The sequence below is a fragment of the Sminthopsis crassicaudata genome, chromosome 4, assembly GCF_048593235.1.
Source record: "Sminthopsis crassicaudata isolate SCR6 chromosome 4, ASM4859323v1, whole genome shotgun sequence".
NCBI classification, from domain to species: domain Eukaryota; kingdom Metazoa; phylum Chordata; class Mammalia; order Dasyuromorphia; family Dasyuridae; genus Sminthopsis; species Sminthopsis crassicaudata.
In genome coordinates, this window is record NC_133620.1 from 141,244,702 (window position 1) to 141,267,978 (window position 23,277).

At 32.5% G+C, this 23,277-nt stretch overlaps 1 protein-coding gene across 21 annotated transcripts in view; it reads left to right on the forward strand.

Moving 5' to 3' along the window:
* SYNE1 (spectrin repeat containing nuclear envelope protein 1) overlaps positions 1-23,277 on the forward strand; it is a 571,419-nt gene that overhangs the window by 449,525 nt on the left and 98,617 nt on the right. For all 21 annotated transcript variants that reach the window (XM_074309511.1, XM_074309493.1, XM_074309505.1 and 18 more), the window contains 11 exons: positions 838-939; positions 2,908-3,027; positions 4,772-4,972; positions 7,318-7,491; positions 16,753-16,884; positions 17,656-17,852; positions 20,040-20,172; positions 20,549-20,731; positions 21,401-21,550; positions 22,389-22,565; positions 22,997-23,152. In XM_074309511.1, the coding sequence (XP_074165612.1) occupies positions 838-939; positions 2,908-3,027; positions 4,772-4,972; positions 7,318-7,491; positions 16,753-16,884; positions 17,656-17,852; positions 20,040-20,172; positions 20,549-20,731; positions 21,401-21,550; positions 22,389-22,565; positions 22,997-23,152 (1,725 nt within the window). The remainder of the gene's footprint in view (positions 1-837; positions 940-2,907; positions 3,028-4,771; positions 4,973-7,317; positions 7,492-16,752; positions 16,885-17,655; positions 17,853-20,039; positions 20,173-20,548; positions 20,732-21,400; positions 21,551-22,388; positions 22,566-22,996; positions 23,153-23,277) is intronic.

Genomic DNA, 23,277 nt, shown 5'->3' on the forward strand with positions numbered 1-23,277 from the left:
TTGTAAGAATTCACAGTACAGTGGATCCTTGGAAGTTTTTCTATTGTTGTTCCCTGTAATTAAAGCTTACCTTTACCTGAATAGCACTGGCTTTACTATTCTGGTAATATTTATCCATATTCTCTAAACTCAGCATAAATAAACTATCAGAGGCAAGGCATGGATTTCTGCTGATGTGCCTCCTACATTGTTATTTTGTTTTCTAAAAGATAAGCATATTTATTTGTATTTAAAACAAAATTTAGAATGTTAAATTATAATTGAGTTTTCCAACTCAAAATTCCTCCTTTGGAAAAGACACTTTAGGACACATATCCTGATTGTCAATTCCTTTATGAGAACATCAAGACCATCATGAATACAATAAAATTAGGTTGGCAGAATAAATACAAGGCTCAAATAAGTTATTGTCCTTTCAAAAATCCCTTAAATACTTGCCCCAAAAATTTATGAAAAAATATTGCATGTGCCTTACTGTAGTCTTAAAAAATAATCAACAAATAAAATGATTAAGTAGTGTGCTGCTATTCTAAGAGTTTAGTTTCATGTCTCTTCAAGGCAACAACTTTATAATCCAATCTTTCATGGGATTTTTTAATTGGTTAGAAGTAATAATTTTTAAATTACATATTATTTGAGTGTATGTGTATTAAAGTTTCAAATTCTTGTCAAATTCCATATAAACAACATTAATAGTAGTAGATCCTGAGAAGTATATGTGCCTCATCTTACTTTAGAAATTGAGTGACTGCTATTATTAATCTGTGGATAGTTGGACTATGTGGATTTTTAAGATAATCTGTCTATCACTTGGTTATATATTTTTTTCTCCCTCAGAATGATCTCAAATTACTTTTAACATCACTAGCAGATAACAAATACATCATTCTGCAGCAACTGGCCAGTGTGGTGGAGAAGCCTGCAACAGAACAAATAGAGGTATTTGTAATTACTTGTTTCTGAAAAAGGAGGACAAATATAATAAATAAATTAGAGCTCAGAGAGACATCAGCTCAAATAGTCATCAGATCATATGACCTATGGGAGAAAGGAAATGGATGTTCTTTATCTCCAAAGCTGGATGCAGTATGTTCACTTAAAAGAATCAGTAAGCCTCATTAAAACCAGAGCAAAATGTTAGTTTCCATCTTCCATGAGGTTACTGGAGCACACTAGATTTTTATAATATTTTAGGGGCTATTGTGGACACTGCTATATTCTTTTCTTAGAATTGAAGAAAGTAATATTCAGGCAAAATCATCTTCTTTTGAAGACCTGTGGTCCTTTGTGCATTCCTTTGTTTTGCGCATGCGCACACACACACACACACACACACACACACACACACACACACACGCCAGTAATGTTAAATAAAACATAACTATGAAAAAGACAATAAGATCTATGTTGATAATATCAGATATATAGGGAATACAAACAAAAAAGAAAGAAGTATAATTAGAGAATATATTTTAATACCAAAGTATCTAGATTAAATAACTGTTTCTACACTGAAAATGTCTATTTAAGCTAAAGAACAGATTCTGTTTTTACTCTGTAGTGCTTGCCTCTCATCTGTGATAAAGAGACTTTACTTTTATTCCAACCATTTTGTGATTCTTTAAGGCACAATAAATGTTCATTTTAACCTTTTTGCTTTTATTCATGTTCAATTCCTTGCCTTGAATGCTTTTTTTTAGTTGATTTAAATCCTATAAAGCCTCATTTGAGGATTTCTCTTACTATAATGCTTTCTCTAAATACTGATTATTTCCTTTGCTAACCTCCAATAATACATATGCCCTATATTATAATTAGTTAGTACTTAGTTATGTGCCTTTTGAAATTTTTCTAATTAGAATCAAGATTTGTACTGTCAGAAAGGACCAAAAGTATCTGACAGACCAACCTTTTCATTTTATAGATTAAGAAAATGAGACCAAGAAAGATTATATGATTTGCCTCATGATATAGCAACTATTGGCACAGCTGCATTCAACTCAGATCTCCTGATTTTTTTCCTATGTGCTGCTTTTGAGGTGTTTCTGTGTATCTTTTTTTTTTTTTTTCCTTAAGCAGATTGGAAGTGCCCTGAGGTTGTAGATCACTTATTTTGCCACTCTCACAGCAATAAACAGAATCACATAGACTTAGAGGTAGAAGGGCCTTGAGAGAGTTGATTTTAAAATACCCTAATTTGATAGATCATATAGATTATATTAAAAAAAACAAACAACAGAATTTAATTAACAAAAAGTAGTAAATAGTCAAGAAGGCAGGATTCAAATTCAGATCTTCTGGCTCCAAGTCAAGCGACCTTTACATATTTAATAACTATTTCAAATATTTAATAAATACATTTTCCCTTTTGATTCCAAAGAATGTCTATTCCCTAACTATTTAGGTGAAAAAATTATTATATTTGTATTAGAGAATATACCCTGCTTGTCGACAAAGTTATCATGCTACAAATCCAAAGAAGAAACTTTTGAGTAAACGTTTTCTGGTTATACTGGAAATTTTTACCATATAACAGAAAATCAATGAATATTCTCTAAAGAAATATAAACAGGCTTTCTCTTCATCAGTTATAATCTACTCTCCATTTTCAAGTAGTTATTTAATTGAAACACTATTTTCCTATTTGGTCCTTATTCCCTAGTTTTAAATCTTCTGCATCACTATTGAAATGATAAACATCTACTAATTATTGATGTTCTATCCTCCCTATAATAGAGTACATAGTTTTCTTGTATTAAACATACACACACACACACACACACACACACACACACACACACACACACCCCATTTAAAAATAGAGTTGCATGTTGGGGTAGAAAGAACAATTAAAAGACCATGCAAATTATATGAATGTTCAAAAGAAATGTTATTTATTTGATGAAGGCAATGCAGCAGGCTGAAGATGGTCTGAAGGAATTAGATGCAAGTATCATTGAATTAAAGAGACGTGGTGATAAATTGCAGATTGACCAGCCCTCTGTGCAAGAACTCTCTAAACTGCAGGTAAAACAGTCAGTTAATGGTCATTTTATCCTCATTTTTCTGTTTTTAACCATTCTTCACTTAGCACTTTAAACATTCTATATAATTAATGTCTGTTGAATTAAATTTAACAAATTAACATAGTTATTAATATGTTATACTTTATATTAACATAAATCAGTTTCTCCATTAGCTCCTTGAATGTTACTTAGGTACTAACTGACAAAGCAAATTTTCTATAACCTCTAATGTCTCTTTCCCCTAAAATTGTAAATTTTTCTGAGAAAATTTTCTATGAAAGTAATTATATGCTTCACACAATACAGCTCCCTGGAAAATGTTTCACTTATAAACCCAATCTAATGCTAAAGAAAACTTATATAGCTAACTCTCCATCGTATTTCCTACTACCTGAAAATATTTTAGAGAAAAAGGAATACTCATTCTATCCATTTTGACATATACTCTGTTTAATAATGCATTTGACAGTTTTAATTATAGTTTTGTATTTATAAGTTTTAAGATACTTATAATAATCTGCAATCTTACATCAGTCACAAAACCAGTACACTATTCAGAATGGAAGTTATAAAACTCTTGCCTGAGTTCCCTGGATCATTCTGAAGAATCCAAAAATTGTAGCCTCCTTTGTCTAGACCCCTTTTTTGTTGGGTTAGCCAAACTTGACACAGACGTGAAAATATGAGGCTGCCACATTTGCCAATGAAATGCCATACATTTTTAAAAACAAAGCTGGCATAGTAGGTGTTTTTTTTTTTTGTTTTTGTTTTTGTTTTTGTTTTGTTTTGTTTTGTTTTGTTTTGTTTTTTTGGTTTTTTTTATTCCAGGTCTGCAAATGGTTTCCAATTTAAAAAAAAAACAACAAAAAACTTGTTATCTTTGAATACTTTTCTACAACATTTTTAAAAGGATATATAAACTCAATTGTAAGACTCACAAGTCCTTTTAGGGAAATAAAATACATTCTTAATAAACAAAGACAGTATAATTAATTTCATTTCTACACCCAACATTTTGAAATGCCTTATATGAAGGCATTTCAGTTTTATTCCAGAGTCTTTAAATGTAAGGGACTAAAGCCAAGTAACATACTTGTGACTGAGCATGAGCATTATTTTTTTTTTCATAACCATTAATATAGAACATTGACTCTACATCATTTTACAAGTTCTTACTCCATTCCATTGACAAAATGATCTTAGAGTCACTAAAATCTCTCTTTGCTTCCATTTAACTAAGTAAAATTTAATTTGTTTGAAGTCCTACAAAATAAGGTTGTAATTGAGACTGCAGGATATTAAGGAAACTGTACACACTTTCTCCAAAGATTAGTGATAATTGTCTTTTCTTTCTGTTGCTTTATAGCTGTTAGTCCAAATTTCTACTTTTTTCCTTTTCTACATTGCTTTCCCAAAGTCATTTAATGCAAGTCAAATCTACATTCCCCTATAAACTGATACTTGCATCACTGGTAGAGCTGTTATCAAACAATATTACTCTTTACAGGTCACACTCATATTTATTGAAGTATTGAAAAATTAAATTCTGTTTGGAAATTATTTCCAAATATTTTAGATGCATTAAAGGCAAATTGATTGTTCCATCTAATGACTCTCTTAGAAATACAGAATATCTGAGGATGACCACAAATGATATAGTCATATCATTTAGACAAAGAGACATGTTTTAAGCTGTTATTTATTTTGTATTAAATGCCAATTTGTTGCTTTTTCTGTTCTCTTAGGACATGTATGATGAATTGATGATGATTATTGCTTCTCGGCGCAGTGGACTAAATCAGAATCTAGCCCATAAGAATCAATATGAACGAGCTCTGCAAGACCTGGCTGACTTGCTGGAAACTGGTCAAGAAAAGATGGCAGGAGACCAAAAAATGATTGTATCTTCCAAAGAGGAAGTTCAACAACTACTTGACAAGCACAAGGTACCAAATATCGTAATAAAACATTTAATTCTACATATCTACTATTATTCCATTTATATATTAAAACATATTATTCAAAATCCTTTGAGTTTTTACCTGCTGTATTTCTCTTTTTATTTATATTTTACTATTCAAAGAAATCATTAAAAGTAAATTAAGCCTATTGAAGGAAAAAAGACCAAATATTTGTCACAGATTAATTGAAATGGAATCTTGAAAAAGTTCTAAGCTGAAATGCAAAAATATTTAGTAATTTTTCAAAAAGTAAAACCTTACTGGCAATTTCTAATCTCTCAGTGAAAGATAATCAAAGAACAGAATTCTTTAGAGAGAGATTATTCTTATCCCATATTCTTATTCCAAAGTCTCTTCTACCTGCTGAAACTAATTCCCTTTTCCTCTCCCTCAAAATTTAACTCTAGAAGCATATTCCTCCAAGAGCAACAGGTTTCCTATTTGCTTTAGGAATGAATTCCTTCTTAGATTTATAGATGAAATCCACATCCATTACACGTATAGATGTGTTGGTATAGATAATGCTGTTTCTTCCTCCTCTTGCCTTGAACTTGCAGACATTTTCTCTGGAAAATAGAATTTTTATTTCTTTTATTGTCCATTATACATGGTCACATAGGGTCAAAGAATAAAATAGCCAAGAAGGAATTAGAAAAAATGGCAAGGTAATCATTTTAAGGTACTTTAAGGTTTACAATGAATTTTGCTCATGAAATGTTATTTACTATATATGAAGCAGGCAATAAAAATTTTTATTATTGATACTAAAAGAGGAAGAAACTGAAATGTACAATAGTACAGTGCCTACATTTGTTCAGTTAGTAAGCATAAGAGGGAGAAATTTTATCTAAGCCTCATCAACTTCTCCAGGAAAGTTACTGTTCTTTCCACTATTCCATGTGATTTCTCTACAAGAGCATTACCTTAGGTTGAGGTGAGAAACCAAGATTATAGTTATTACTAGATTGCTAGACACACTATAGCATGGCATTTTCATTCATTTCCAGATATTTCATGGGAAATGCTTTTAGGCTGTATATAAGCAGAAAGGATCTGCACGGGTTCATGCTAATTATGCTTGGTCCATTTGACTAAAAGTTAATGAAGATGATTGATTTTGTGCATGCCCAAATGAAAAGTTAACAGTTACTGAATTGATAATGCTGATAGAATCTTTATCAACTTTTCTCATTCTGTAAAATTGCTATTTTACCTCTGGAATATTGTGTTTAGAAGTTAGTTATGATGAATGACAGCCTAAAAGTAAAATAAATGTGAGTGAAACTAAATTACTTGTATGCCCTACATAAGAAGTCATTTTTTTTTTAAAAAATATATTTAGTCAAACTGTCTTCCTGTTGCTTCTAGATAACCTGCTGCATTTAAGATAAGATCAGGGAGGTATATTTTTCAGATCTCATTTTTTCTCAATAATTGCATCTAAACCTTCATGATTTATTAAAGTTTTATAATTTTACCAATAAAGCGTCTTTTCACAGAGCTACTTTTTTTTTTTTCTCAAGACTGACATTATAATAAAAGATGAATGTCAATTCAAAGGGATAGAAATTTATAGAGACATGTTTTGGCTCAAAGTCTTTCTTACATTTAGACCATGTACAAATTAAGTGGGCTGTCTCATAGAAGACTGAGCTCTCCATTACTGAATTTGAGATAGACCTCAATATTTGTTTTTATAGGAATGTTGCAGAAACAATTCCAACATAGATTGTTTGGGTGCTTTAGTGATCTGCAAACCTAACATTATGCTTTAACAGCAAAGACATCATCTAAATATCTCAGTCTTTAAGGGAGGGTTAGAGATGAAATATTCCAGAAAAGGAGCCCAGGAGTAAAGACATAGAATAAGAATGTTCTTGGTGCACATGCCTGGAGGAAAAGTGCATAGATTAGTTTGTTTAGAGCAAGGGTTTTGTATAAGGAAATAATGGAAGATAGATTGGATGAAGGAGAGAGGCCAGATCCTGAAAGGTTTTTAACACAAGACTAAAGAATTTAGACTTTATATTATGGAAAGCTATAAGTCATTGAAAATTTTCATGTAGAAAATAGTATATAAAAAGGGATCTCAATTCTAAAATGTCATTCTGGCAATATTATGGAAATATTCTTGAATGATATAAGAAGATTGTTGAGGTAAGGGGTTTGGACTGTCATGGTAACACAGAATTTGGAATTTTATTAAATTGCTCAAACTGAATACTCTTTTAAATTAACCAACTTCTCTTACTATTCTCTTTTTAAGCAAAATTTATTGGAAAATATGATGTGAATAGATTTGTTATTTCTTTTTTTCTTAAAAATTTTAGGAGTATTTTCAAGGCCTTGAATCCCATATGATCTTAACTGAAACACTCTCCAGGAAGATTATCAGTTTGGACATCCCAAAGGAAAACCAGGTTCACATGGAGTTGATGGCTCAGGCTTCATCTGTATTAAAGCAGGCTCATAAAAGGGGTGTAGAGCTGGAATACATTCTCGAGGTAAGAGCTTGGTTTTGACTTACTTTTCTGTTATAAACAAATGCAAGGGTATTCATTAAGATAAGGTTTGTACATCGTTGTAGTCCATTTCATACTTTAAGAAGGAGCATCTTGGTTTTATCAATCTTTGCTGTGGGATATTTTCCCTGGAGTTCTAAAATTTTTAAAATAAGGTAGTCCTAATTTCTTAATAAGATAGCAGTTGAGAATATGACTGTAAGAGCACAAAATGTGATTTCGAGTGCTGTTGACCCTATTAAGGACTTGACTTGGAATAGAAACTGAACTGTGAGCACATTACCTACCAAATTCAGAAATGGAGGTGATGGTAAATCTAATATTGATAACAAGACCTGGAATTTTGGTTTTAAATAGTTCGTATGTGCTTGTCATTGGTGAGCTTCATAAAATATTTTCCACCTAAAAAATGCAAAAAAAATTTTTTTCCTCTTTAGAACTTCAGAAGGTACAGGTATTTTCAACATTCTTATATACTATCCCAGGATCATATATAGGTAAAATGCTTTTTTGCTACATCTCACTGTGTTCTCTATGCAAACACTGATATGTCTACAATGCTATACACATTTGTTTGTGCTTTCAAAGAGGAGTCACAATTGATTTGTGGTGAAATAGGCCTTAGTATTAAGGACACTAGGATACTTAAATTAAGTTAACAAATGAAAATGTGATACTTAGAAATTGTTGAGTCTTATTATAAATTAACTTGCAGATAAACATCAATTATCTTTCACAATAAAAGTGAAATTTATTTCATCAAAAAACTGACTATAAAGTAAAAGGATTTGCATGCTAATATAAGGTTAATATTGTGCATTCATTTAAAAATTTTTCATTTTGAATAGTGATATATTTTTTAAGAATTTCCTCAAATATAATACACCAATTCATATAGTATGTGAGATACAGTTGATATGCATGACTGTATATAATAAACTATTATCTATTAAAGTCCTACTGTGGTCCAAGAACCATGCTAGTTATTGTGGTTTCAGAGACAAAGATAAAATAGTTCCTAATCTCAAGAAACTTATGTTTTATTACAGGAAAAAAACAATTATACACTGAACTCAATGAAAAATCATTCAAAGTTCTTTTTAGTTTTGGTTTAGTTTGGTTTTTGTTCTACTTTTAGGGAAGTTGGAAGCAATAACTTCTGGAAGGTTCAAGAAAGACTTCAGGGAGGGCATGGCCCTTATCCTGAGATTTGAAGGAAGCAAGGAATTGTAAGAAGCAGAGATCTGAAGGGAATAAATTCTAAATATGCTCATTGAGAGGTGAAATAGCTTATTTCAAAACAACACCTAGGCCAATTGGACTAGCTCATAGAGTGTATATGAAGGGAACTAATATGAAATAAGCCTACAGTATTAGATTGGATCAAGATTGGGAAGAGTTTTAAATGCTACACAAGTATTTATTTTATTGTAAAGGCAATAGTGAGCCATGGAAAGATTTTGTTTGTTTGACATGATCAGACTTGTACTTTAGGAATATTACTTCAAAATCTGTATGATGTATAAATTGGTCTTCTTGCTTTAATTCTTTTCATTATTCAATTAGGAAGCTATTAATCCAGAGAAAGAGTAATGAGGGCTTGAACTGGGGTGGGGTAAGGGACAGAGGAGACTGTGCTCTTGGGGAAAAGAGAGGAAATGTTAGAAAGACAGAACTAAAAAGATTAAGTGATTGGATGTGGGGGGAAAGAGTAAGAGAGAGTGAGAAATTAAACATAACTACAACATCGTAAATTCTTTTTTGTGACTAGAAAAATAATAACACAATTGCCAATATTAGAGAAACTAAGAAGAACCAGTGTTTTTTTGGGGGGGAGGGGAGTAGTTTATAAGAGACTAGAGAAAGAAACTATTGCTGAATTCTCAGTTCCTAGATAAAGAATTAAAGGGATTTTATAGGCCCATAAATTCTTTGCATAGTGATAATGGTTGATAGGGTTAACTACAAGATACTGTGGCTAGAATGCTGGGTCTAGAGTCAGAAAGACCTGAATTCAAATCCAGCTTCAGATACTTATTCGCTTTATGATCCTGGAAAAATCCCTTAACCCTGTTTGCCTTAGTTTCCTCATCTGTAAAATCACTCTTTGCAGATAATATAATGGTATACTTAGAGAATCCTAGAGAATCAACTAAAAAACTACTAGAAACAATTCATAACTTTAGCAAAGTTGCAGGATACAAAATAACTCCACATAAATTATCAGCATTTTTATATATTACCAACAAAGTCCAGCAGCAAGATAATCAAATAGAAATTCAATTTAAAGCAGATAAAGATAATATATTTGGGAGTCTACTTGCCAAGGTAAAGTCAAGGACTATATGAACACAATTACAAAACGCTTTCCACACAAATAAAGTTGTATCTAATTTCTTGAAAAATATCAAATGCTCATGGGTAGGCCGAGCTTAATGCAAAAAATTTGCAATATTGCTTAAATTAATCTATTTATTTAGTGCCATAACAATCGAATTCCCAAGAAATTACTTCACAGAGCTAGAAAAAATAATAACAGAATTCATATGGGAAACCAAAGGTCAAGAATTTCAAGGGAATTGATGAAACAAAATGCAAATGAATTGGCTTAGCTATACCAGACCTAAAACTATATTATAAAGCAATAGTCATCAAAACCATTTGGTGCTGGCTAAGAAAAAGAGTAGTTGATCAGTGGAATAGGTTCACAGGACAAAATAGTCAATGACTATAGTAATCTAGTGTTTGACAAGTCCAAAGACTCCAGATTTTGGAATAAGAACTCACTATTTGTCAAAAACTGCTGGGAAAATTGGAAATTAGCATGATAGAAACTGGGCATTGACCCACATCTAATACCCTACATCAAGATAAGATTGAAATGGGTTCATGATTTAAACATAAAGATATTATAAGCAAATTAGAAGAACAAAAGATAGTTTACCTCTCGTATTTGTGAAGGAAGGAATTTGTGGCCAAAGAAAACTTGAGTACATTATTGAATTCAGAATGAATAATTTTGATTATGTTAAGTTAAAAAGGTTTTATACAAACAAAACCAATGCAGACAAAATTAGAAGAGGAACAATAAACCTTTTTTTTTTTTTTTTTTTTTTACACATTCAATAGTTCTGATAAAGGCCACATTTGTAAAATATATAAAAAATTGACTCAAACTTATAACAATTCAAGCCATTCTCCAACTGATAAATGATCAAAGGATATGAACAATTTAAGAAATTAAAATCATTTCTAGCCATATGAAAGGTGCTCTAAATCACTATTGATCAGAGAAATGAAAATTAAGACAAATTTGAGATATCACTACACACCTCTCAGATTGTCCAAGATGACACGAAAAGATAATGATGAATGTTGGAGATGTGGGAAAACTGTGACATTAATAAATACATTGTTGGTGAAGTTGTGAACTGATACAACCTTTCTAGAAAGCAATTTGTAACTATGCCGAAAGATCTGTCAAACTGTGCATATGATTTGAGCCAGCAGTATTTCTACTACGTTTGTATCCTAATGAGATTGTAAAGGAGGGAAAGGGACCCACATATGTAAAACTATATGTGGCAGCCCTTTTTGTAGTGACAAGAAACTTAGTGGATGCCTCATCAGTTGGGAAATTGCTGAACAAATTATGGTATATGAATGTTATGGAATATTATTGTTCTACAAGAAATGATCAGCAGAATGAGTTCAAATAGCCCTGGAGATACTTTAATTAACTGATGCTAACTGAAATGAATAGAACCAGGAAATCATTATATATGGCAACAGCAAGGTTATATGAGGTTATATTTTTGATGTACATGGTTCTCTTCAACAATGAGCTGATTCAGACCAGTTCCAGTGATCTTGTAATGAAAACCATCTGCATCCCGAGAAAAGACAGTGGGAACTGAATGTGGACCATAGCATAGTATTTTTACACTTTTTGTTGTTGTTTGCTTGCATTTTGTTTTCTTTCTAATATTTTTTCCTATTTGATCTGATTTTTCTGGAGCATCATGAAATTTGTGGAAATATGTATAGAGGATTTGCATATGTTCAATATATATTGGATCACTTGCCAACTAAGTGAAAGAGTGGAGGAAGGGAGGGAAAAAATAGAACACAGGGTTTTGTGTAATGTTCTGGTTTGCTTTCTGGAGGTCTTGGGACCAGCCTTCCTTTCAGCAGAGTAATCACCACGAGAATAACCAGGGATACAGTCCAAATTCTTTATTATCTCCTTCATAGTTTGTCTCCTTGCCTGGGGTCCAGTTAGCTTTGTGGAGGCCTTTCAGGTGGGCCTTGGTCTTAGTGGGGGAAGTAGGAGGCCAGGCCAACCACCAGGAGGCTGATCAAAGATGGAATGTCTCTCTCCTCCAGTCATTGTTGGCTGTTATATACTCTATTATAAATATCCTCGTAGATGTCAATCTTGTAGAATAACTATATTAAATACCAAGTACATATACTGAACTAGAGAACTATAAATCACTGTGCTAAACTAGATAACCATTGTATTATCAGTTCCACTGAGTTAAGAATCCTTGTTTTAAGTATACTTCTCCAGAGTTCTGGCCCATTACATCTCTTGCTTTTTTTTGTTTTAGAACATAGGTGGTCATGCCCTCTCTGACTTCTCAGGGAAATAAGAACCCCAAAAAGGAGGTGATCATGTCCCTTCTGACTTCTCAGAAAAGGGGGGGTGAAAACACCAAAAAGGAGTGATCGTGCCCTCTCTGGCATCTCAGGAAGGGAGATGCAAACAACAAGGTTAAATGGGGAGTCAAACCAGATTTTGCTAGGGGGTTTCTGAAGGGTCTCACTTGAAACAGGTATACATAAATCCATCAACATGGGAGGTATTACACAGGCACATAGTAAAATAATACAAACTAGTAGTAATATAACAAACACCATGAATCAACATGAGGAACTATACATGTCCATAAGTCCTACTCCAAAACCAATCTATTACTTAACATGTGTCAGGAAATTCATTAATTCCTGCAAGTTTTGGAGTCCTGCAATAGTCTCATCATGTGTCAGGGAATTCAATGATTCCTGTAGGTCTTGAAGTCCTCTAATAGTCTCATTATCAGCCATGGTCTTTCAGTGTCAGATGTCTCTTAGGTCTTTTTCTTTGTTTTGAGGTTTTCTCTCTTATTCTGTCTCTCTCCCATGGACAATGAAAATACGGCTGGTTGGCACTCATCTGATTTATTTTCCATCTTTAGAGATATAAGCAAACCTTCTCCCCAAAGTGGTTAACCTATCTAGTCCCTTCCATTCATCACTTTCTGGATCTCTCTACATTACCTGGAGATTATGTTAGAGTTGCTTGCACTGGACACTGCAGATTACCTGTATTCTCCCCAATGTAATCCTGCCTATCTGATTGCTTCTCTGGTTATTGATCATATTAGAGTATCGAACTTCTAAAGATGCTCTGGGTGTAAACTCAGCTGCTATCTTGCCCCTCTTGTTTTTTGCTGGGGGCCTTGGAGCTGAGCCCTGCCTCTCATTTCCCTGAGTCAATCTACATTCTGAGGCCCAATGGAAGCCTTTGTTGCATTTGGGACATAGGATTTTGGGTCTTGTTCTCTCACCCTGTCTTCTCACTCTATCTCTATGCCAACATTGAGCTTTCAGATGCCCTAATTTACCACATTGAAAGCATCAATGAGTCTCCCTGGAAATCCCTTGCCAAAAGGGACTCCGTCTTCCCATGTTCTGCATCATAGTCTGGGTATAAAAGACATTTGTGCCCTCTGTATCACGGTGTCTTATGATTTCCTCTAAAGGTACATCTTTGTGTAGTCCTAGTATAATTCTTCTACAATCCTCATTAGCATTTTCTCTATCAAGTTGTTTTATCATTATTCCTGTTGCTGCATTTTCACCAATTATTCATATGACAGCTGTCTGAAGACATCCCACAAAATCAGCAAAGAGTTCATTTGGACTTTGCTCAATTTTTGTGAAGGCTTCCCCTTTATCTTGTTTTCCTGGGAAAGTGCCCCATGCTTTGATAGCAGCAACACCAATTTGCTCATACGCTATCAAAGGATAATTAACCTGTGCTAAAGCATCTGCATTCTGACCTTTACCTGCTAATTGTCAAAGGTGACTTGTATATTAACTCCAGTTTGCTTATTTTGTTGGGCTTTTATTCTACATAGTTCACTATACTCCGAGAGCCACAACAAGTTTTGTCCAGATTTTAAACATATCCTTGCTATAAATTTACAATCACTAGGGGTTAAAATTTCATCAGCCAAATTCTCTAATATCATCTTAACATAAGATGTTGTAACTCCATAAAGAATGCAATCCTTTTTCAGATCTTTAATAATTTCCAGATCAAAAGAAGTGTATCTTCTCCTTTGTTCACCTGAAGAGTCAAACTCTTGAATAACAGATATGCTTATATTTTTAAATCAGATATATCTTTTTTAGCTTTGACTAGTGCCTTTTGTAATCTTGTCATAGGGGGTGGACCAAGCTCCTGCATGGATGTCACTGCCCTTCCCCCTCCTCATTCTCCCTCCACTCATGAAGGGATCATTAAGGGGATTAGGTCAGGGGATGGGAAATTCTCTAATGGCTCCTGCTCTGAAGCACCACATTCCTTTCATCAGGACTGTATTTAATTCCTTTCTTGTCTAATTCTTCATGCTTTTCAACTGTTTTATCAGTACCCTCTTCCTCCTGCTCTTTCTTTTTTTTCCCTTGTTCTAATACTTATGTAATTCCTCAAAGCCAATTGTATTAACTTATATGTATAGAATATTTCTTTAGGAATTGAATTAGGACCATTATCACTGTAATATTAAATTAGTTGCTCTCCTATTAGTTTCCACTGGTCTGGCTCTACTTCTTCTTCTTTGTAATTCTTACAACAGGGAGATGTGTATTTTAATGTTTTGAAGAGTTCAATTATCTGCTTCCAAGTTACAATCAATCCTTGGTTTTTTATTAATTTAACTATGCTTTCTACATACTTTCCTTGGGGTGGAGAAGGTTCCTTTCTAAGCATCTGTCCCATTTAAGCTAAAACACTAGAGTAGCACTTTAAAAAGTTTCCTGCTTGTCTATTTTTGTACTTACCCTAATTCTGGGTCATGGAGACTTTTCCACTGAACTAAGGATCATGTTAGTCTGCACTGCTGAGTGCAAACCCTTAGGTCCATGTTTGGGCACCAATATATAATGTTCTATTTTGCTTTCTGGAGGTCTTTGGACCAGCCTTTATTTCAGTTGAGTAATCACCACAAAAATAGCCAAATTCTTTATTGTCTCCTTCAGAGTCTGTCTCCTTGCCTGGGGTCCAGGCTAGCTTACAGGAGGCCCTTCAGACAGGCCTTGATCTCAATGGAGAAGTGAAGGCGGATAGGCCAGCCACCATAGTGGTGGGAGATGGAGTGAATGTCTCTTGTCCAGTCCTTGTTGGCTCTTATATACTTACTTGTAAGGGCCCTTTAAATGGGCAGACACAGCGCAACAGGAGATTTGAGTTGCCCAGAAATATTCTCTGTGGATATAGGACTGCCCTGTGGGTGGGATCTTGGACATATTGAGATAGCTTCGTAATGGGTGACGGCTCTTGCTGGTTGGCTGTGTGTGTGACCTTACAGGCCCTTTATAAGTCCACTGCAGACAGCAGTTGCTCTCTTTAACTTGGCTCCTTAGCCTGGAGTAGCTGAGCCAAGCTGATGAAGCCAAGAGAGGTAAGAAGTTAACAAGTCAGGGCATCAAGTCAGGGCATTATGTGAGTAGGTATAATAAAGGCTTTTAAGATTACATGTGGCTGTCCTTGAGTGCGCTACTGGTTATTAAACTATAGATTCAAGAAATCATGGCCAGAGACCTTTGAAGGCCTCAAGAGGAGGCGAGCCGGGTAGAGCTGACACTGCAAAGGTCAGTGGTCAAAGGTATTCTGTTGGGCCTTGGACAGACTGGTAATAGTAACTGCCAGGAGTTTATGTTACACTTACTATCATCACATCATTATAGGTGTCAATCTTGTAGAACTATATTAAGTACTAAGTACATGCACTGAACTAGAGAATTATTAATCACCATGCTAAAGTAGATAACCATTGTCTAATCAATTCCACTGAGTTAACACCTTATTATAAGAATCCTTGTTTTAAGTACACTTCTCCAGAGTTCTGACCCATTACAGTTTTGTAGGGGTGAATGCCAAAAATTATCCATATTTATATTTTGAAAATAAAAAAGTTTTAATTAAAAAATTGAGGTGGAGGAAAAATGGCAAATCACTTCATGACATCAGATAAGACTAAAATAACTGAAGAATAGTAACAAACAGTTGAACCCATGTATGTTGAAGAATGAACAGAAAGAGAGAAAATAAGAACATCCAGGACAGAACCTTGTAACTATAAGAAAGACAAAGGATGACTCACCAAATGAAACTGAGATATACAGTTAGGAAGTAAACTAACAGAGAATATTGTTGAGAAATGTAGCAATCTCAGTAAGGGCTACTTGCTACAACAGTCTAAATGGTAGCTCTTTGTATGATTTCTAGAACTATCAAAATGAGGTAACTTGATTATTCATTTTCATCTTCTCCCCATTTTAATTCCTACATGTGTCAGCAAAGGTCTCTCCAAATATTTTGTGATATTATTTTATAATAAGAAGAAAAAAGAAAAAGGAAAACCCAAATACCAGGCTTACATGTCCAAATGAGATTTCTTAAACAAGATGGGTTATCTGATGGTTGACTTTGGGCATTTCCTTCTTGAAATAGAAACTGGATCTTGGTGTCTTTGACTAGTCATGTTCATGGCCTGAATTTGTGACTTCATTATTAGTTTTCCTAGACCTATTTCTAGACTCCAAATCATGCAATAGTCTCAGTAAACAAGTTAATACTCACTTAGGAACTTTTGTTCAGTATTTCATGTATTGCATCTGTGAGATGGATTATCAGCTATTCAGAGATACAAGAAAGCCTAATATATCATCTTACCCAAAACTTTTATTCTCTCACTCTCTTCTGACTACTTTGCCTTCCTCTATAACAACCTGAAATGTTACACGCAAATCAAAAATTGCTTTTAAACTAGACATAAAGATAATTTCTGAAGTTCATGGAACTTCATTTTCATGGAAAGCAGAAAAAGAATTTTTTTTTTTTGCAAAAAAGTCTCACCAGAAGTTTGCTATCTCACAATTATAATATATGTATATTAAATATGTACACAGACTTGGTCCCATCTGGAGGATGACTACCAAGAACTTACCAGACAGTTGGAAGCAATTGAAAGTAGCATCCCAAGTGTTGGTTTGGTGGAAGAGAGTGAAGAAAGATTAAATGACCGGATAATGGTATATCAGGTTTGTTATCTTTTTAAAATATCCAACCAAATATTTGCTAGACATTTCTAATAATCATAGAATCAAAACAAAATTTAAAGTTTTAATCATGTACTTTTATTTGTATTAAATTATACACTTTCCTAAAATCAGTGAAAATATAGATATGTGTATATAACATGTATACATATATATTTATGTATTTATATATGCACACACACACATATATATATGTATATATATATATATATATATATATATATACAAACCTCCACAGACATAGACATATATGTACATATATACATATGCATATACACACATATGCATGTTTCTTAACCCTAGGGATTTCCTATTAATTAAAATCAAAGACTATTTTTATACATAGATATAGATCTATGTATATACCAAGTTCAAAATGTATAGATGAGTTTTTAGATTTATTTTTTTCATACTATGTTATTTCCTGAATTTTTTTTTTTCCTTTAATATCCATTTTCTTCAGGTTCCAAGATGAACCTGATCATTAGCTACATAAGTTTGGCTGAAAATTTTCTGTATTTATTATAAAGATATCAGCTGAATCAAATTGAAAGCTTAGAAGATTAGAACTTAGCTATTAATTAATTATTAATGAACTTCAATTAAAGTTGAAGTTCTCAATGATTGTTAGGTCAGAGTGTAACTAGATTTAGTGGCAGTAATTTGACACACTGGAGAATGTTTAAAATTCTAGAAGTGGGGAAGGAGAGGAAGACAGTAAATTTACTGACCTAATGTTTTTTGTCATTCTAGGGGCTGAAATCAAGCTTGTCTGAATACCAGCCAAAATTATATCAGGTACTGGATGATGGGAAGAGACTGCTAATTTCCATTAGCTGTTCAGATTTAGAAAGTCAATTAAATCAACTTGGAGAACACTGGCTAAATAATACTAGCAAGATTACTAAAGAACTACACAGATTGGAGACAATATTGAAACACTGGACAAGGTAATAATATATGTAAGCCCCACAAAGTTAGAGGCTATATTTTATCTAAATTTTATATCAACTCTAGTATATAACTTAGTATTCTAAATGTGTACAACAGCATCTTCTAGTTATATAGAACTCAAATTGCACTATGTTAGTATCAAAGTTGTAGAAGGCATAAGTGGTCTTTTCTATTTATTTATTTTTTTCTGAAGCAGTTGGGGGTAAGTGGTAAGCCCATGGTCACACAGCTAGGAAGTGATCAGTGTCTGAGGTCACAGTTGAACTCAGGTTCTCCTGACTTCTGGGCTGGTACTCTATCCATTGCACCAACTAGCTGCTGCTGGCATACATACTCTTGAACCCTAATGGCTTTCCTTGACTTAAAACAAGGGTATTTGTTATTATGTATTTGTATAAGTGAAAACTAGTTAGAACCAAATTAATATCTCCTACTGATTAATAAAATAATAATTTTAAAGACTGAAAATGGTAATCAAAGGAAATCTTATGAATTAAAATTGTTGTTGGTTAGGCAGAGAGAATAGCTTTGAGAAGGGAACAGTATACAGAATAATCCTGTATGCATTAATATTTTTCTCCTTATATTCTACCATGAGAAGCAGTTTAAATATAAATGACAACATGGTACAAGGGAAATAATAATGACATTAGATTAAAATGAGTTCAACTACAATGATTCTGTAACTTTGGATGAGTTCCTTTGTCTTCATATTCCTCAGTTCCAGATCTATAAACTGAGAGGATTGGACCAGATGGGATTTGAGGTCCTTTCTAATTCTGGATCTGTAATCTCATGGTAGACAGATGATTAATGTTGGAATTAGGAAAGCCTTTAATTAAGTCCTGTTTCTGACTCAAACTGGCGGTGCAACCATGAAAATTCACTTAAGCTTTCAACATTCCAGGTGACTCATTTATACTACATATGAAGCAGAATTTCAGAATATTTCAGAGGCCAACTAACTCAATCAATATCCATAAAACCTTCAAAAACATCTCTTCTGTACCATAACCAACAAGTGGTTGTTTCCTCAAAATCTTCCACTGAAGGGGGAACTCACTACCCCAATTACTTGATCTTCCAATAAAGGGGTGGACTTACTATCTTATATTTTGGATTATTATTTTGAAAAGAAGTTCTAGCATCAAGCGTAAATTTGCCTGTTCATATTCTGCCTATTGCTTCCCCTTTCTGATTTAAATTAATGAAGGGAATTTTCATATTCAGAATTTTCTATACCAGTAAAATCAAATGTCCATTTCTTCCACTCCCATTCCCCCAAAATAAAACACAAGACTTATATTGTAGTCCAAACTTCCATCATCAAAGTTTATGACAGTAAATCAGCATTCTGTGTTAAGGAGAAAGAAACAAATTGTATTATCTTTCATTCATAGGTAAGAAAATTCAAATGTAATTAATTTTTATATCTTGTGACATATCAGAAGTCACCAAATTATAGGATTTGGAACAAAAGGGACCTTTTTGATGACTTAGGCTAATCCTCTAAATATACATATATATATATATATATATATATATATATATATATATATATATATATATATATATATATATATATATATATATATATATATATATATATATATATTTATAAAAGCATCTAAGTATGAATGACTCATCCAAGATGATGCCGACCACAAGTAACAAAGCTAGATGTCAGAGTCAAGAATTGATAATAAATGTTGTTTTTCTCATCCCTGTGCTTTATTATTAGCTGTCTGCTGTTTCTTCTATCATTCGGTATAAGGAAAAAAATAGTACAAGGATCAAAATAAAAGCAAGGATAATTATTATCAATGGCAATCATTTTTGTTTTTAATTATTATTTACTTAGTAAATGTAGATTCATCATAATTTGTATTTCTATGTATAATTATTAATTGATGTATTTATTAATAATTATTATGCATAATAATATTTTTACATTTACTAAATTCTTTCCTCACAGCAGCCTTATGAATTAGTCAGTGTATGTATTATCCCCATTTTATTGATAAGGAATTTAATCTCAGAAAATTTAAATATTGATGATTGTTCACCTAATAAACAGAAAAATTAAAATTTAAAAATAGGCTTCTTTACTCTGCACCATATTCTTTCCTTCAGTGTCCCTCAATGAAAATTTATATATTTTGCTGTCATTAACTTTCTTACAGATATCAGAATGAATCTGCTGAACTCATTCATTGGTTGCAGTCTGCAAAAGACAGACTTGAATTTTGGAATCAGCAATCAGTAACAGTTCCTCAAGAATTAGAAATGGTTAGAGATCACCTCAGTTCATTCCTGGTAAGTCATTTTAAGAGTCTGAGTCATTTGGTCATATATAGTCCTTCTCTTGTTTTTATGATTCCATTAACCATGTGAACCTGAATAAAGTAAGAAGTGGTTACTTATCTTGTAATATGCATGTAATCATTAATGAACACAAATAGCCTTAACTTTTTATTCATAAATTTTCCCTTTTAATTTTGTTCCAGAATAATATCATCATAAAATAAATAGCCATTGTTGTAGGACAAAGACTGTGCTTTTTTTCCATTCTTCTTTAAATTGCCTTTATAATGACCAATGCAGCATTGATGTAATATAGGGACCCTCACTTATGGAACAAAAACATTTTTAGTTATGCAACATTTACTCTCTCAATTAATTCATTATTTAGGAATTTTCTAAAGAAGTTGAAGCAAAATCCTCCCAAAAATCATCAGTTCTTAGTATAGGAAACCAGCTTCTTCGACTAAAGAAAGTGGACACAGCAGCACTTCGTTCTGGATTGTCTCAGATTGATAGCCAGTGGACAGAACTACTAGCACACATTCCAGTAGTACAAGAAAAGTTGCATCAGGTATATAATGAAAATACTCAAGTTATGTTAGTCTTTTATAGTTGAGTAAGTATTTCTCCATGGGAAAAAGTATTGATTAAAAACATTGATTAAGGCATTATTCTGTCATTTCAATCTTACCTTCAAATAAAGCTTTTCTTATTCCACTAACTCCTATTCTTGATCAGGGGGAAGAATATTCCATAAATTAGTAATATCTTAAATATAATTTAGCATAGAAATAGCATTTTTGGCTCTTACTGAATTCCCAAGAATTACTTTCAAAGTGCCCAAAATCAAGGGGCTTGTTTTTTTTTTTTTTTTTTTTTTGTATTTTGCTTTGTTTGCACTGTCTTGAGATAGAATATCAAAAGATTAAGTTAAATAATTGGTATGATATGAGTGAATTTTCTGTTTTTTTATAGCAGTAAAAAATGAGAAGTTACTTACTCCTGCTTATATGAGAGTAATTGTTTATAAATTACTTTTGGATGCCAATTAAGCATAAGATGGTTTTTATTGTTCAATATTTTAATGATGTTTAATTTGAAAGCTGTTATTGGGATTAACTTGTAAGAAAATTCTGGTGAACCATTTAGAATATAAATGAAATTTTCATGGAGTTACAAGTTAACAGGAATTAATTTGAATTTCGAAACTTTTATCTTGTTCTCAATACTACTTGGTCAGCTGCAAATGGATAAATTACCCTCACGACATGCCATTACTGAAGTTATGAGTTGGATTTCTCTTATGGAAAGTGTTATCCAGGAAGATGAAGAGAAGATTAAAAATGCTGTAGGACACAAAGCAATATATGAATACCTACAGAAATATAAGGTAATTAAAAAAAAAAGGTTTACCTTTGCATCAAATAAATGTAGGTTTATTTTTGACTGTCAGATTTTTGTTTTTGGAAAAAGATATCAAAGAATAATAACATTGCCATAGTATATTTGTTAATGGTCTATAAAGGTTAATGTATATATGTATATTATGTCTGTATATACATATACATATACACATAAGACATACATACACATGATTATGTGTACATATAACACTTATACAAGCATGTTTATATATAAGCATATATGTGCATACTTACATGTATATGGACATGTTGTATGTGTCTGCTTATGTGTAGATATCCTATGCCCATATACATAAATGCATTGCATGTGTCTATTTTTATATATGCAGACATGTACATATGTGTGCACATATTTGCATGTTTTTTACTTGATATTCTGCTCCATATATTCTGATCTATGAAAAAACTTTGAACACTACAGTAAAATGGTCAAAAAAATAACAACTCAGAAACAAAAAGGTATTCTTTGTGGCAGTTATAAAGACATTCACTATGAACTCCTAAGAATGACAATTTAATAATTATTTGAAAATAAAACAGAATGTTAAAGGACATTTCATCTGAACATATAAATGACTTTACTTATGAGATAAAACAAAACATGTGTTTTTTCTAACCCCTATCTTATACTTAAACTTTAAAAATTGTTAAAATATCTTTTCTGAAAATTATGAATCATTTAACTGTTCACCATTTTTAGTCCATTTGGACTTTGCAGTACTTAGAATGTAACAAGTTACTAGAATGAGAAGATATATCTAGATGTGTATTATATTTCATATGTTCTCTCTTTTCTTCTTTTAGGGTTTTAAGATTGACATAAATTGTAAACAATTGACAGTGGATTTTGTAAATCAGTCAGTGCTACAAATCACCAGTCAGGATGTGGAAAGTAAACGTAGTGATAAGACAGATTTTGCTGAACAGCTTGGAGCAATGAATAGACACTGGCAAATCTTGCAAAGTCTTGTAACTGAAAAGGTAAGCAAAGTGACCAATAGTTATTTGTCTTCCCTTAAAAACAACAATAGTATATAGATCTTTTTGTAAGAATAGTTATTGTATAGTTAGTTTATTCAAATAAGTCCTACCTATATGGTAAGAATATAACTTCCACATGCTTTCATGAAATCTATTTATTCTTTTCCATTGGAACATTCACTTTTTAAATTAAAAAAAGAAACAACTGGCATGTTTTAATGAATTTTTGCATACAAAACAGATGAATTTCAGATAGCCAGTAGGTTCACATACATAAGCATTATTTTGTACTTTAGATAATTAGTTTTGTCTGGGGGATTAGGTTCACTGCAAAACTGATAATAATTACTCTTTTAAAATTTTAATTTTGAAATATATTTATTAATTTAATATGGCAAATGTGTTCATGACCTTTTTTCCTTTTGATGCAGATTCAGATGCTGGAAGGTTTATTGGAATCTTGGACAGAATTTGAAAATAATGTGCAATGTCTAAAAATCTGGTTTGAAACCCAAGAAAAGAAACTTAAACAACAGCACAGAATTGGGGACCAGGCTTCAGTTCATAATGCAATGAAAGACTGCCAGGTAATTTACTTCTGCTACATCACAAACTTTGAAATCTGTCTGAGAAAAATGATAGCAGAATAGTATAACAAGAAAGTCACAAATACTGTTGTGTTGAGACCTTAAAATTAGTCATATTATCTTTT